We start from the raw sequence: 16,901 nt of genomic DNA on the forward strand, positions 1-16,901 counted from the left end.
GTCTCTTTTAGCTCTAAATCTGTGATCCTATAAATTTTGCTTAAAACACATATTGTATATGCCTAGCAGTATTCTTGAAGGTGTGATTTTTTTTTTTTTAAAATGTGGGTGCCCCCTCCACTGGTTTAGAGATTAAAGAAGATTTTTGAGCAATTGATTCCCCTAATTGATTATTTTGAAAGTTGCTATGGCCAAAATAAAAAATTTTTAAATTACCACCTAATGGCTTATAAAATGTAGGTTCCTTGAAGGCAGGGACAGATTTGATTTTTGTCACCTTGCCCAGTACTTGGCATTGTTGTGGTCTGGGGTGCTGGGAACCCTGAAATGAAAAAGTAGAGGGGATTTGCCTCAAAATGATTCAACCACTCCAGCCTTCTTTCAGTAAAAGTAATGAGGTTTATTACAACACCAGTATAATGGGCTAGATTCCTAGTAAATCTGCTATTGTGATGCCAATAGAAGCAGGCAAGATTCTTAAGAAATTTTCAAAATTTAATGGGGGTAAGATTGGTATTTATATACAAGAAAAGACCATGAGAAGATCTGGATGGAATTAAGCAGTGGTAAATGGCTTGGAGTGGGTCCTGTGCACACAGTGAAAGGAGTTAAGTGATTAAAGAGTTAAGTGGAAAGGAGTTAAGTAGAAAGGAATTAAGCTGAGCTATGATGAAAGGGCAGTTAAAAGGATTATTGAGTATCTTGGTAGCCTGGGATGGGTCAGATACCTCGGGTGAAACCTCTGATGTAGGAAAGTTCTGGGTTTTTTAGAGACCTAGGTCCCATGGCTCCATCACCATACAGCAGGAGCTTAACAAATGCTTGTCATTTGTTTGATTGATTGGTCCCATTTATGGGGAATACTCTGCATTGCTAGGCCCATGTTTGAAACCTCACCATCTTAGGTAGGACCTGGCAGAATTTGTGCTTCAGGAGCATCATCATTGAGAGCCCAGGTTTGTCTTCATGGTGAAATGAGGCATGGGAGGAAGACTTTAGTTAAGAAAGAACAAGATAAAATTAGAATATTCCTTTGGTAGAGCCTTGGAATCTTCTACAGAAAGGATCTCCCAGTATTCCATAAGCCCCTCACCATTCCTCTAGGCAACACCACACCAAAAGCTCTGATAACTTAGCCTTTGTTAACTCAGTCCCATCACTAAAGAAAAGCTAGGAACTCAGTGACTGAGTTCTATAGAAAAACTAGGAGTATGCTAGTAGACTTTTAAGATTGTTTCTTTTTTTTGCGTTATTCCTGTATCTAGAATGGTTGTGGAAAGTTTTAATAATGAAGAATGGAGAGGAAAATATCTACTTGTCAGTTAAATTTAGCTAGATGTTCCCATGCTTTATCATTTGGTATGCAAAGGATTGTGTAGAAGTTATTTTATTTGCAATATATATTCAAAGAAAGGCAACTTGAGGTAATGGATTAGATGGCTGTTGGCTTTGGTAATACCATACCCAGTGGGAGAGGGGGGAAGGGAGCTCCTGCTTGGATGAAATTTCTAATCCAGTCTCAAACCACACTCCTACCCTATAAATGTGTGTATGTGTCTATATATATATATATATATATATACATATACATATACATTCAAAATCCATATTTAAAAACAAAAGGTTTCTTTTTATTCCTCTGAAAAGAGATATGTCTTCTGTTTTATTTTAAATACAAAGCACATTTAACTTCTGTTAACAGCTTGCATTTTAAACCATGCAGTTTGCAGGCCTGCATGCATTATCTGTAATTAGGGTTCTTGAAAAGCTTTCAGCATTTTTCCTTTCCAAATTTTTAAATACATTTATTCCACATTGTTTACATTTCAGAGAATAGTAAAGATCTCAGGTCAAATACTAAACCATCTTTGGAATGAACAATGAAATTCCTTTATCACCAAACAGCATCCAATTGAATAAAACTATTGGAATGAACCATAGGGATGGTTCCATAGGGATCTATCAGTGAAGATCGGCACCTTCTCTGCAACTTATAGCCTTAGGAAGTTGCCTTCAGTATTGAGAGTTTTATATTTTACATTGGAGAAAACTGAATCTTACATCGGTTAAGTGATTTGCCCAAGATCACACAGCTACTAAAGCTGGGATTCCAACCCAAATCTCCTGACCCCATATCCAGTATTCTTTACACTACCTCACAGCTCAGCAGCCTAGGGGGCAGGCTGATAGTAGTTCAGGTATTTTCTGAGGTCCCATTACTTCAGAGATTGATGATTTCATTGGTATGAGTTTTTGCTTCACTGATACAAGTTTTAATCTGTCATAATAGAACATCTTCTTCAGTTGCTCTGGCCCAAAGCATTTATCATCACCTCCTTACTCCTGCCTCCTAGCATCCAAAATTCCCTTTTAAGGTACCTATTACCTCCTACAAGAGGCCACTGTTGATTGCCCCAATAATTAGTGTCCCCTTCTCTCAACTGTTTTGTATTCACTTCTCTGTGTACATGTTATTCCTCCAGTAGAATGTAAGGCAAGGATTATTTAATTTTTGTCTTTGTATCCCAGTGCCTGGCACATAATAGGGATAGGAATAAGACATCAGGACTGGGCCGGCAATTTAACTGACATAAGGAAATCAGCAGGTGAGGAAATTCCCTCTATCAATGAAGATTGGCACCTTCTCTGTGACTTAGGAAGTTGCCTGCAATATTGAGAGTTAACCTCAATCAAGCCTTGCCCAGGGTTACACAGTGGACTCAAACCTATATCTTCCTGGCTTTGATGATGGCTCTCTGTTCACTCTGCCACCCTTTTTGTTGCATTGTTTTTTCAGTCACATCCAATTCTTGGTGACCCCATTCAGGGTTTTCTTGGTAAAGATACTGGGGAGCATATTTTTCAGATGAGGAAACTGAGGCAAACATGGTTAGGTGACTTGCACAGGGTCAACACAGGTAGTGTCTGAGGTTGGATTTTTAACTCAGGACGTTGTACACAATACCAGTCACAATATGTAATGATCAGCTTTAATAGACTTAGCTCTTCTCAGCAACACAGTGATCTGAAACAGTTCCAAAATACTCATGATCAAACATGCTATTCACATCCAGAGAAAGAATGATGGGGTCTGAATGCAGATCAAAGCATTCTATTTTATCTCTATTTTTTGTTTTTTTCTTTCTTGTGGTTTTTCCTTTTTGTTCTGATTCTTCTTTCACAACATGACTAATGTGGAAAGAGGTTTAATATGATTGTACACGTATAGCCTAAAAAAAAAAAAAAAAAAAGATTTGAACTCAGGAAGATGAGTCTTCCTGACTTGTGGCTCAGCACTGTATCCCCTGCCACATCTAGCTGCCACACGGCCTCCTGGCACATAAAGAAATGGTCTTCGAATTAAATTGAATTTCAGTGATCAGCCTCTGTGACCTTAAAACACCTGACTTAATCCATTTCTAGACCTATACTGAAAGCCTTTCTAACTTATACCATGGGTATGACTTAATGTCATGGCTATGCTATGCTCAGGAGGAATTGTGGAGGAATACAAATGGAGGAAGGGAGGGAGGGAGGGAAGGAAGATGAATGGAAGGAAGGAAGGAAAGGAAGGAAGGAAGGAAGGAAGGAAGGAAGGAAGGAAGGAAGGAAGGAAGGAAGGAAGGAAGGAAGGAAGGAAGGAAAGAAGGAAGGAAGGAAGGAAGGAAGACTAGTTAGTTTTTCTACTAGGGTATGTGTTCATTTTTTGATTTTAAAAAGTTTCTGGAACCAGAACCCAGATGGCATGTGGATTTATTCTCCACTTAGGGCAATAGAACCCAGCCTAGAAATGCAAGGTGTATATACAGAAGGGTCATTTGACCTGTGCTATTTGCCCAGCTGCTGGGTAAGTCCCTTCTCATTTCCCAGCTGCTCTTTAGCTTCCTAATGCTGCTTTGTTTTTCTTTTGAACTTGAGTAGCAGACCCAACTTTCCCTGGCTGGATCTGATTACTGCTCGCTTAGGACAGATAACCTTCCAAGTTACACTTGGCCCAGAAGCAGCTGCTGCTGTTTTCAGTTTCAGCCTCGATTACGTTCTCTCTCACTAGTATGAGAGAGCCAGTGCTTTTGACCTCATTTTCTAGGGTACCTTTTAGGGGAAGGTCTCTGTCCATTGACTCCAATTCCTGGGCTCTTGCCAGTAGAGATTATTGGAATTAAATGGCACCATGGAGCTCATCTCATGAAATCCCTTTCCTCTGCAAACGAAGAAATGGAGACCCAGGTGAATGGAGCAAAGTATCCAAAGTCATAAAAGTAGTCAGAGTCACAGTTGCCAAAATAACTTTCTCAAACCCCAGTTTTGACCATGTTACTCTCTCCCCCACCCCAATGACACACAGAGAAAGAGAGTGTGTGTGTGTCAAAACCTTTTAGTGGTACTCCTTTACAATAAATTAAAAATTCCTTAACTTGGAATTTTAGGTTCCAGACCATCTTTCTGACATTGTTTCACTCTTCTCGCCTTTACACACTCTACCTTCCAGACAAATTGGATTATTAGCAACTCTCTGCATTAATGGTCATCTCCCATGCCCAAACACTCCATCTATGTGTGTTGAAATTCTGCCGTTGTATTGCTTATTCAATGACCTGGATCCTCCAGAAACTTTCTCTGGTTCATAGGATCTACAACAGACCTTATAAAGCAACTCCCCCATTTTCCAGCCAAGGAAACTGAGACCCAGACAGGAAATGACTTGCCCAAAGTTATGTGAACACTAAGTGGCAGAGTCAGGAATTGATCCCTGGTCTACTGATTCCATGTGCTGTATTCATTACCACCATTTTCCTCCAAATACTTACATCCCATCTATAAAGTAAAGGCAGCTAGGTGGTCCAATGGACAGACTACCAAGTCTGGAGTCAGAAAGATTCATCTTTGTGAGTTCAGATATGACCTCATACATTTACAGTGTGACCCTGTACAAATCATTTAATTCTGTTTGCCTCAGTTTCCTCACCTGGAGAAGAAAATGGCAGACCACTCCAATATCTTTGCCAAGAAAACACCCTAATTGGGTCACAAAGAGTAGGACATGACTGAAAAACAACCTCCAAATTTGGAAGTAAACCTTGTCTCCCCTTTTTTTGACAAGTATTTCAGGTAATAGTGAGAATAAAGCTATTATTATTCTTGTTTTCCAGAGGAGGAGGCTGATGCTCACAGAGATTAAATATTTTACATAAAGGCATGCAGTTAGTAAGTGTCAGGCAGGATTCAAACCCAAGTCTTACCAACTCCAACCAAGTTAACCACATTCTAAACTATATTTCTGTTTTCTCTTATCCCATTAGACTTTTCCTATTTATTTGTGCAGTCTTACTGGATTTGTAAGTTCCTTGAGGATAGCGATAGTGTCATTTTTTATCTTTTTTAGACCCTTTCTCTGAGACATAGTAGATGTTTAGTGGGCAGGTCAAAGGCAACATGCATTTATTAAGTGCCTACTATATGCCAGGCATTGCACTAAGCAACTGGGATATAAATATAGGCAAAACCAGTCTGTGTTCAATAAATATTTGTTGAATTTAGTTAAATTGAATTTGAAAACAGTTGAAAGTCTTTATTTAAAAGGAGGGAAAAAATTTAATCTTTCATTGCTACAATATGCTTATTATTTATATTAGGAAATTCTGCTCAGTCATTCAATAATCATTTATTAAGCTACAACTATGTTTAAATTGATTGTATTTGGAATTGGGGGGACACAAAGGTGAAATAATATATTGTCCCTACCCTCAAGGAATTTGTGTTCACATGGGATGATTAGACATGGACTTTTCTGTATTTAAGAGATTTTATGCAACCCAGCCTGTCCTCTAGTTTTTTAAGTATCATATATACCTGAGAAATATTCATACTACTTTCTATTCCTATTCAGTTTTTTGCTGAGATTATTAGAAGTAACATTTCTAAAATTCTGTTTAGGTCCTCAGTTTCTCTCGTTTGTCTTTTATTTAGTTTGACTAGGTCTGAAAGGATACATTGAGGTCACCAATGAGATTATTGTTTTGCTGTTTTTCCTTGTAATTCAATTCACTTTTTATTTAAAAACTTAGATGCTATTACAATAGATGCATATGTATTAGGTTATGATATTATTTCCTTGTCTGTGTTTTCTTTAAGCACAATGCATTTTCCCTGTTTTTCTTTTGTGACAGTGTTAATTTATATTCTTACCTTCTCTGAGATCCCCATCTCGACACCTGTCTGTGTTGTGAATACATCAAAACGTGTCATTTTCCATGACCTTAAGTCTAGGATTGAAAATGTAATCCTTTCACTCTGGCACATAATGGTGCCTGTGACAGGGTATGGGACATGGGCCCCCGAAAAAAAACCTGAACTTTCCCACACATCCCCACCTAGATACTCAATAATCCTTTCAACTGTCCTTTCATTGTGGCCCCAACCCACCCAATCCTCCATTATATGTTACTTCTGACCCAGCCCAGCCCTTCATTGTCTGTTACCTCCGGACCACCCCAGGCTACTTCCCCCACCTTAATGCCATCTAAACCTCTTCTCTATTGCCTCTGGATCACCCCAGATTATTTGCCACTCCTTGATCCTATCCAATTATTTCCACAATCTATTTCCCTATAAAGAAAAGTCATTCTTGTCCCTACCAAAGACTCAGACTCACTAGGAATCTCACCCACCCCAATCGGCATAACTACTGGGTCTGAAAGAAAGTTTTAGTGGTTGAATTCTTTCCAGGCATACCCACACCCTTTGCCCTTGGATTTCTGGGTTCTCAAGATACTGCAACAATTAAATTGAAATTTTTTTAAAAACATCAATATTTTAAAATTTTAAGTAACTGTCTAAGTAAGTTTTTAACATTTATATTTCTGAGGGTATTAGAACTTAAAAAATGTACTAAGACTTTAAAGACACCCTGTATTTGACTTCCTCTGTAATGCTTGAAGATACTAAGATTCTAAAGGAATATTTATCTCTTTGCTCTATTAGAATGTAATCTTAGCATCATTGTCTAGCCTCTTCTAGCTGGCCAAATGTATTTACCTTTCCAGGTATCTACTCTGCCCTTCTCTTCAGCAACTAAGAGACATAGTGGATAGAGCAAAGGAATTGGAGTCAGGAAGACCTGATGAGTTTAATCCTTGCCTCAGATACTTACTAGCAGAGTGACCCTAAGAAAAATCACTTAATTTCTCAGTGCCTCAATTTTCTCATCTTTAAAATGAATGTAATAGCACCTACTTCCAAGGACTTTTGGAGAATTCGATGAGTTAACATATATAAAGTGCTTTGTTTAAATGCTATGTAAATGCAAGTGCTTGAAATTTCACTATTATTAAAATTCCCATTTTTTTCTCTTGTAGGATTATATTCAGGGTAAATTATTCTTGATTTTAAGTCTTTCTCTTTTGTCTTTTTGGAATATCATAAGATTTTCCCCTCCGTTTTGTTAGTAGCACCAAACAAGTCCTGTCTATTTTGACATGTTTCTTGGTACTTGAATTCTTTTTTTCTGGCTCATTGCAGTATTTTTTCATTGATAAGCTAGCTCAGGATTTCAGCTGTGACATGCCTGGGAATTTTCATTTTCAGGTTTCTTTCAGGAGGTTGTCTTTCTGATTTCACTTTAACCTCTGATTTTCATAGCTATGAGCAGTTTTCTTTGATGATCTTGAACTACAGTAGTCAGAGTTTTTATTTGGTGGTAGTTTTCAGAGACTTACATGACTTTTAAATTATCTCTCCTTCCCCTCTTTTCTAGAAACTGAAACTGAGAAGAGAAGGGAAAGATTATTTTCTAACTTAACCTAAGATAATGAGGAAACATTTTGATATTTTTTATTGGCATATTCTGAGATCTTTATGGTCAGTATTTCCTCCTTAAATGTTCGACATCAAAACTTTCCAAAGGCTTCTCTGATCTCTCATTGTGGGCCCCTTGCTTAAAGGCTGTGCCAGTGGAGCAAGGCTGAAGCTATCTACCAAGCTCAGAAGGACTGAGTGTTTATCAGTTTTTCCGAATTCCAGCCTAGCTGTATTTGGAGAAACAGATTACCATAGGGGTGGCTACTAGGTGGTTATATTCTCAGTCACAGTATTGGAGGTCTTGAATTTGTTTGGCTGGTCACACTCCCCATAATGATGAACTCATGAAGCAGTGCAGTATATATAAATATTAACTTTTCCCTTGGCATTCTTTCCTTATTCCAGTCTGAACCTAATGGCTGTAAATGGGGGGAAGGAGGCGGGGAACTTCACCAGAGTAGTAGTGAGACAAGGAAATGAAATTTCAAGGCTCCAAACTCATTAAAGTACCAGGACTTTGTTTCCCCTGAATATTTGCACTTGTTCAAGTAAAATACCAAGGCATTTTGACAAGCAGAATCTTATATAAAATAATTAAATTAATGAGGCTTTCTATTCATTTGGAACTTGCGACAAATCTGGCATGAAATTTACCTTTTTATTGACTAAGAAGAAATGAGTGACCAAGTAAATTACTAATGCAAATAAAATTGGGAGGGGGGGAATGTTTAAACTTAAGAAAATAGAGTTTTCAAACATTTTCATGTTCCTCAGTAACACCAGTGATCATAATTAGCTTTAATGTAGTAAATTAATCAGTCTTACCTAGTTCTCCTTCTAGATAGGTTTTTTCTTTAAAAAAAATTAAATTAACACTTATTTTATTAATATTTTATTTAAAAATTAAATATTTTATTTATTTTTTATTTTTCAATTAGCAAATATGTATTTTATCTTTCCCCCCTACCCCCTACAGAGTTATGCTGGTGAAATAACTGACTCAAAAAAACTGCACATTTTAAAATTTAATCTACATTATACATCATTTTTTTTTACATCTAGACAATCAGCAAAACAATCAAGTCCTGATTTTTAGCATTTGCTCATTTCCAATGTTTAATGTTCACATTGGAAGTTTGACAATCATTTCTGGGAGTTCCAAACTCACTCCTAATTAAAAAGAAAATCAAAGCCTGGATTTGTTTGGTTTTTTTCCAATTCCAGTTTCTTTAAATTTAAAAAAAAAACAAAAACTAGATTTAAAGGACTGCTTATACATAAAGTGCTGTGCTAGGCAAGATATGAGCTCAACCCTCGTTACTGTATATAATTCAAAGTGGCAAACTACATTTCAGTCAGTCAATTAACAAGAAGGCAATAAGCACCTATGCATTCCAGGCACTGGTCCAGGGACTGTTTGTGGATAAGATCTACAAATAATAAAACAATCTATGTTCTCAAAGAGAGTGTGGTAAAAGATATTATGTTTTATTTTGGATGTGCTGTATTTGAGATATCTCTGGGACATCCAGTTCTAAACGTCCAGTAAGCAACTGGTGATGCGGGACTGAAGCTCAGGGGAGAGTCTGAACTTTGATAAAGAGATCTATGAATCACAGACATAAAGACAATAATTAAGCCTATTGAAGGACATGCAGTCACTGAAAGAATGTGTAGAGAGAGGTCTCTGAATGGAATCTTGAGTAACACTCACTTTTCGGAAGTTTGATATGGATAACGAGCTATTGAGGGCAACGATCATGAGGGATGATATGGATGATGAGCTATTACAGAAAACAGAGAAGGAGCAATCAGAGAGGTAGGAGGGGATATTCAGTGGTTTCAAAGACTTTGTGGTGTAGTGTATATTGAGTCATTGTTGGAATCACAAAGATTATATATAATAGAAGCCTCTAGTTTAGAACAGCTGCTTGATTACTCAAGTGACTTGATAGACTGTGTGATACAGTGGAAAAGGCTTTGGACTTAAAGTAATGGACTTGAAGTCACTGAATTTGAGTTCAAATTCAGGCTTTTCCACTTAGACCTTTGTGACCTTGGGCAGTCATTTAATCTCCGTAAGACACAGGTCCCTCTTCTTTAAATTGAGAGTTGGACTAGAACTCCTTTAAAGTTGAAGAGTTAAATTAATAAGAGGAACATTAACAATGATAACTAACATATGATACCTACTATGTGCCAGGTAGAATATACTAAGCATTTTACAGATATTATCTCATTTGGTCCTCACCACAACACTGGTAGGTAGGTGCTATTATTATCATCCTCACTTTATAAGTGAGGAAATAGAGACAAAGGTTGAGTGACTTACTCAGGTCACACAGCTAGAAAATGTCAGAGGTTCAATTTGAGCTCAGGTGTTCCTTACTCCAATAACAGCATTCTATCCAGTGTTCAGCTTCATTCGTAGAAAGACTTTCTCACGGTACATGGATCCATTTACAGGTCTGGACCCAGAAATATTTCAGCAGTTTTTTCATTCATTTGTTTAGAATTAATATAGACTGACTTCCTCCAATATTATCTGAAAATGAGATTTTTAACTATACAAATAGGATTGCTTCAAAATGGTGATTTTGTTTTTGTTTTTATTATAAATGAGTTTCCTTGCTCATCTCATTCACTATTTAAATCCCAGTCATGTTTTTACCATTCTCTGGCTTCCTTTTCCCCACAGGTCATGAAAACATACCACATGTATCATGCAGAAAGTATCAGTGCAGAGAGCAAATTAAAAGAAGCAGAAAAACAGGAAGAAAAACAAATTGGTCGGTCTGGGGACCCAGTCTTTCACATCCGACTAGAAGAGAGACATCAGAGAAGGAGTTCTGTGAAAAAGATTGAGAAAATGAAAGAGAAGGTAAGTCACAAAAAATTCCAACCTACTCCAGTGGAAAATCTTGGAGTCTGAAAAGGCATTGATGCAGTCACTAAGATGAACATGTTTGGGCTTTATTTTGAAACTGTGTTTGTACTCTTAAGAGGAGATAATTGTTTTAGAAACATAAAAATCATATAATAGCAGCTGGACATCATTTTGTGTTGAATACAAAATATTTCATTCCAGATGTAGAGAACTTGAAAATTAATTAAGAGGTTTTCATTGCACATGGGCTTGTGGCCAGCTGCGTAGTTGTTACTCCCAGTCATTGGGGTAATGTGGGCCTTGGAATAAATCAAATTTGAAATGTTCTTTTCTCCAAATACTTTGAGGCATTTGTACATATTAGATATACAGTTTAGGTTAATAAAAATTCCTGGGGTTTTTTCTGTCTTTAAAAAATCCATGACTTTTATTTCATCATCAATTCCTATATCTTCATTCACAGAGACAGGCAAAGTATTCAGAGAATAAATTAAAATCCATCAAAGCACGAAATGAATATCTCCTAACCCTAGAAGCAACCAATGCCTCTGTGTTCAAGTATTATATCCATGACCTCTCTGATTTAATTGATGTAAGTATTTAGAATTTTATCTATTTCTCATATTTAATCAGAATGGAGGAGACAAAGAAAGTTTCAGTTGCCTATTTTATTTTTATTCCTGTAGTACTGTTGTGAGTTTCTGGTTGTGCAGGAAAGGAAAGCAGACATCTTTGAAGAACTGTTGATTAGGAAATGTTGTGATCGATGAAATAAACTAATTGAAGCAAAAATACTCCATTAGCCTATAAAGTGAAGAAGAGCACTTAGGTGATAATAACATCTCACCATTATGGTGGTAGTTAGCTTCAGCCAACATGCTACCTTTGAAGATTCTTCTCTCACTGGCAGTGAAAGGCCAAGTGTAGGTAGGATCAAAGACTGAACCATAGGTTTTAGGGCTAAAAGGGATCTTAGTCAGAAAATCTAGTCATAAAATAGCAGTACCTTGATGACAATAATAATAACAGTGTTTCCATAACTCTTTGAAGTTTCCAAAGTGCTTTACAAATATTATTTCATTTTATCCCCACAACAACCCTGGAAGGTGGATGCTATTACTATTCTCATTTTATAGAGGAGGAAGTCTATGTGCTCAGGATGTGTTTCCCCATTGGACTTTCATGTTCTTTGTGGCAAGATCGGTTGTATGTCATCTTTATATCTGTAGCAGCTACCTCATGGGGTGCAGTATCTTGCACATAATGGGTACAAAATAAATTTTTCCTGAAATTTAGTTGAAGATGACTTAAGCTTTAATAGAAGAGTCTGCAAAGTATATAAATCTGTATAAATGAAATAGGTGAAATTGGTTCTGCATTTCATTTTCAGCTTAAATGTAAGATCATTCCAATGAAGTATTTTCACAATTATCCAGAAGGCTTCCATATTGAAAGAAGTTAATACAGAGTGGTTGGTTGTTATTTTTAAAGGAAGCAGTGGATTAGAAAGGACATATCAAAATGGCAGCTTATTTTATAGGAACTCAATTTACATAATATTTTTGATCCTAAAAATATTATCAAGTTTGACTCATTGTGATAGGAAGTTCCTTGATATTTGAGTGTTTAACATAGAACTGGAAGAGACCTTAGATTATTATTATTATTGTTAAAAATAATAACAAAAGCTAACATGGATATAGTGATTATGGTTTACAAAAGCACTTCACAAATATTATTTTATTTGATCCTTACAACAACCCTGAGAGGTATGTACTATTATTATCTGCATTTTTCAGATGAGCAAACTGAGAATTACAGAGTTTAAGTCACTAGCCTAGGGGTCACACTCATAGTACACATCTGAGACAGGATTTGTACTGCGTTCTTTATGAGTCTATGTCCATCACTCTATCTTCTGTACCACCTAGCTGCCTTTAGATATTAAGGAGTCTACCTCCTCCATTTTACAGATGAAGAAGCTAAGGCATATGGATGAAAAATGACTGCCCAGTGGCAGAATCAGCACTCTAACTCATATTTCATGAATCCAATACTTTTTCTGTCCTTTTTGATACTCTTATATGACGGTCTACTGCATATAGTAAAGTACCTTTTAAGGTGCACTTCATGGAAAAATTTCCTCCAAAACTAAACAAGATGTTCCCCCATCAGGCAAGTCAGAGTTTAAAGTAAAACTGTTTATATATAAACTACATTTTTTAAGAAGCCAAATTAAATAGGAATATAATGAAGGGACAGTCTAACCTGGTCTTTCATATGAGAAGTTTAGGATAAGTAAACTTAAGTTAATAATTAGAGGGGAGAATAACCAAATTTTACCATAGATTTACTTTAAACCTTTACTTTAAACTTTACCATAGTTTATTTTAAACATTCTCCTGAAGCATCGCCTTTAAAAGCATTTGTTGATGTTTATGTTCAGATATTTTAATAGAGATAGCATGGCATAGAGGATAGAGAGCTAGCCTCAGAGCCTGCAAGACCTAAATTCGAGTGCTGCTTCTTGTACTTACTAGCTGTGTGACCCTGGGCAAGTTACCACACAACTCTCTAGGACTACAGTTGCAGACAAGGTACTCACTTATTTCCCTATCCCTATTCCATGTTATGGATTTTTAAAAAATAACTCAAAGCTGAGCACATTTTACTGTCTCAGTTATAATTCTCCAGACCAGTATAGGCCATAGTGATATCACCAAAATGGATGTCATTAAAAATTCTGTGTAATAAGCCATCTTTCCACAGATTTGGAATTCAGACAAGAAATGGACTTGAACTAGCCTTTGGATAACATATCCTTTTTTTTGGAGTGTAAATTCATAGGAACATACTTCATCTCATGTCATCGATTGGTTCCATGAAAACATGATGTTGGATGAAACAATATTACAGGGGGCTGAGGAGAATTAACACCACCGGAGTTCAAATGGTAACTCTGATCATCGTAGACAAACTGAATTTTGTTATGCAAATAACATTTCCAGACATTACATTGGAGTTTGCTAATAATGTATTAATCATGTTAGGAAAAGATGGCATTGGTTAGGGTAATATCATGTGGGATATGCTTATTCTTTAAATAAAACTGTAATGGCAGTATTTAAAATATTTCAGAATTTTAGAGACATGCATGCATACATACATATATTTGCATATAAACAAATGATATCCTAATTTTGACTCTACTTACTAAAATTATTTCCTAAGGACCTTCACTGGATAACACTTTGCTAACCTGGATATATTTCTCATGTATACTTTTAAAATAATAAAAATACATTCCTTTTAGATATTATTTCTCTGATGACATGGTCTTCTTTGGCAACATAGGACGAACACACACCTAATATTAGTGCTGCTGGATCAAAGGATATGCAAAGTTTTATAGCCCTTTGATCATAGTTCCAAATTGCTCTGCAGAATGGTTAAACACAACTCCACCAACAATGGATTAGTGTTCCAAATTTCCCACATCTCCTCCAACATTTATCATTTTCCTTTTCTGTCATATTACTCAATCTGATAGGTATAAAGTGGTACCTCAGAGCTGTTTTAATTTGCATTTCTCTAATCAATAGTAATTTAGAGCATTTTTTCATATGACTATACTTAACCTTAATTTCTTCATCTGAAAACTGCCTGTTTATATCTTTTGACTATTTAGCAATTGGGAAATGACATATTCTTATAAATTTGATTCATTTCTGTATATATTTTAGAAGTGAGACCTTTATTAGAAACACTAGCCATAAAAATTCTTTCCCAGCTTTCTGTTTTCCTTTTAAACTTGACTACACTGGTTTTGTTTGTGCAAAACCTTTTTTTTAATTTAATGCAATCAAAGTTATCTATTTTTCATTTTATAATGTTCTCTGTCTCTTGTTTGTTCATAAATTTTTCCATTCTCCATACATCTGACAAGTGAACTATTCTTTGCTCTCCTAATTTACTTAAGGTATCATCCTTTATGTCTAAGTCTTTACATGTTACTTTCAAAACTTTCAAAGTTCCTTCTCAGCTTCTTTCTCTTCTGTGTATTAAACATGCACAATGACCTTTTTTTCTTTTCTTTTCTTTTTTGGCAGCCATGCACCCCTCTAAGCCACCAAATCTCACTCCATGGTGAAAAGTTGTGTATTTCCCTCCATCTTATCTTATAGGTTTCTTCTCTTTATCCACCATCCCCACCTCCTCTTTACAAAGAAGAGGGTAGTGAGAGAGTGCTCAATAATGTGCTTTTATTCTTTCCATTGCCCAAATCTGATCCCAGTTTATTTTACCCTTTCTTTCTTTCCTTCCAGTGTTGGAGTTTGTTTTACTTATGACTAGTCTCTCCCTGAATACACCCTTCCTTTTAATCCCCACCTTTTTATCTACTTGGACATTATTGGACATGTTTAAAGAAAAGAATTGATGGTAGACTCATTAAGAACTTCGGGGTAGTATCTATGAAAACAGCCTATAAATGGACCAGCTCACATAAGACCTGGTGGTACAGTTGTATATAGAAATATCTAAACTGCCCGAGGAAATCAGTCATCTAAAATATCCACTCAAGTGAGTCACCACTAATGGTGGGATTTCATCTCCTGGTATAGAAAAATAGTACAAAATTAAATTAGAAACTAATTCTTTTTAATTTATTGTCTTCAATTTTCTAGAATTGTCCTAGAAAAAAATGTCAAATGCAACCTTTACTTTCCATAGCTCTTTATGGAAACTGATGGTGTAATTGGTCCTAGAAATTTAATTGACTCAGAGTACTAATTTCCAGACCATTTACGTAGGTTCCTGGGGGTAGAGAAACAAAAGCCAGCACTTGGAGTCCCTAGTTCTCCTTCGTTAGGCACACCAGCAAAGTCCACAGAATCAGGGAAGCTCCGCCCAACTAAATTAGGGCTAAGTAGCCTACCCATGTTATGGTCAATGTAGCCTTCTTTAGTTAACTGTTAGATGGTTTATGAGTCTTTCATTTCACTCTAGTCTTGAAACTCATTCACCACATTAGCCCGAGTCAGTCCTGGCTTACAATATCATCAATTCAATGACATCTCAGGAAAAATTGCCTCTTTTATTAGTCAGAATCCATTCATAATAACAATTCACCACGTACCTTTCAAAGAATGAAAATATCATTAGAGTCAAGACTTTATCAACTGATCTGCTTTTAGCAGACTCAAAGACAGTTGAATTCCCTTGTCATGTTGTTTTACCTTTTAGGAGGTTTGTGATCTGTTTTCTAAGCTCATCATCCACTGCCTCCTGACCCTGTAGTCTAGAGTATGTTCTTACCCTAAAATGACTTCTGTTTCTTGTTCCATCTGTTAAATGAAGGAGCTGGATGAGATGACTGTTAAGGAGTCTTCCAGCTCTGGATCCTAGGATCCTTTGTCTAGGACTCCCTGAGCTAGAACCAAATTCATATTCCCACAGACCTGAGCTTTTTCAATGAACATTGGCACCCACAAAGTGACATTCTTTGCCACTGGCTAAAGCTTCTTTCAAACCTGTTCCACACCTGTACATGCTCTTAATGGGGAAGGGAACAAGCATTTATTAGGCATCTACTATATGCTAACTAAGGCATCTAGGCCTGGAGTAAGGAGGACCTGAGTTCAAATCTGACCCTGGGCAAGTCACTTCACCCTGTTTGCCCCAGTTTCCTCATCTGTAAAAAGAGCTGGAGAAGGAAATGGCAAACCACTCCAGTATCTTTGCCAAGAAAACCCCAAATGAGTGAATGAGACATGAGCAAACCAAATTAACAACAAAAAAATATGCTGGGCACAGTGCTAAGCACTTTACAAATATGATCTCATTTGATCCTCACAACAATCCTGAAACATAGGTGGGTGTTATTATTGCCTCCATTTTGCAGATGAGGAAACTAAAGCAGACAGAGGTTAAATGAGTTGGCCAGGGTCACATAGCTGGGTAACATCTGAGGCTGGGTTTGGACTCATGTCTTCTTAACTCTAGACCCAGTGCTCTATCTACTGCACCACTTAGTTGCCTATCTTGTGGAGGGTACTTGCACCCCAGTGTCTTGAATAATGAAGCATTATTAGTACACTGACCATTCCATTTATACAGTAACAGCAAAACATTTGTCATCTTCAGCGTGCAACTTTCTAGATGTTAATAATTCTACATAGAAGTGCATGGATTATTTCAGGGGTTTGAGAATAAATCT

General features: G+C 36.6%; 1 protein-coding gene across 2 annotated transcripts in view; it reads left to right on the forward strand.

The window, feature by feature from the left end:
• The window catches only part of SRGAP1 (SLIT-ROBO Rho GTPase activating protein 1), a 321,601-nt gene that overhangs the window by 212,404 nt on the left and 92,296 nt on the right, over positions 1 to 16,901 (forward strand). For both annotated transcript variants that reach the window (XM_072655259.1, XM_072655260.1), the window contains exons 5-6: positions 10,496 to 10,678; positions 11,148 to 11,276. In XM_072655259.1, coding sequence (XP_072511360.1) covers positions 10,496 to 10,678; positions 11,148 to 11,276 — 312 coding nt within the window. The remainder of the gene's footprint in view (positions 1 to 10,495; positions 10,679 to 11,147; positions 11,277 to 16,901) is intronic.

This window comes from Notamacropus eugenii, chromosome 3 (genome assembly GCF_028372415.1).
Source record: "Notamacropus eugenii isolate mMacEug1 chromosome 3, mMacEug1.pri_v2, whole genome shotgun sequence".
NCBI classification, from domain to species: Eukaryota; Metazoa; Chordata; class Mammalia; order Diprotodontia; family Macropodidae; genus Notamacropus; species Notamacropus eugenii.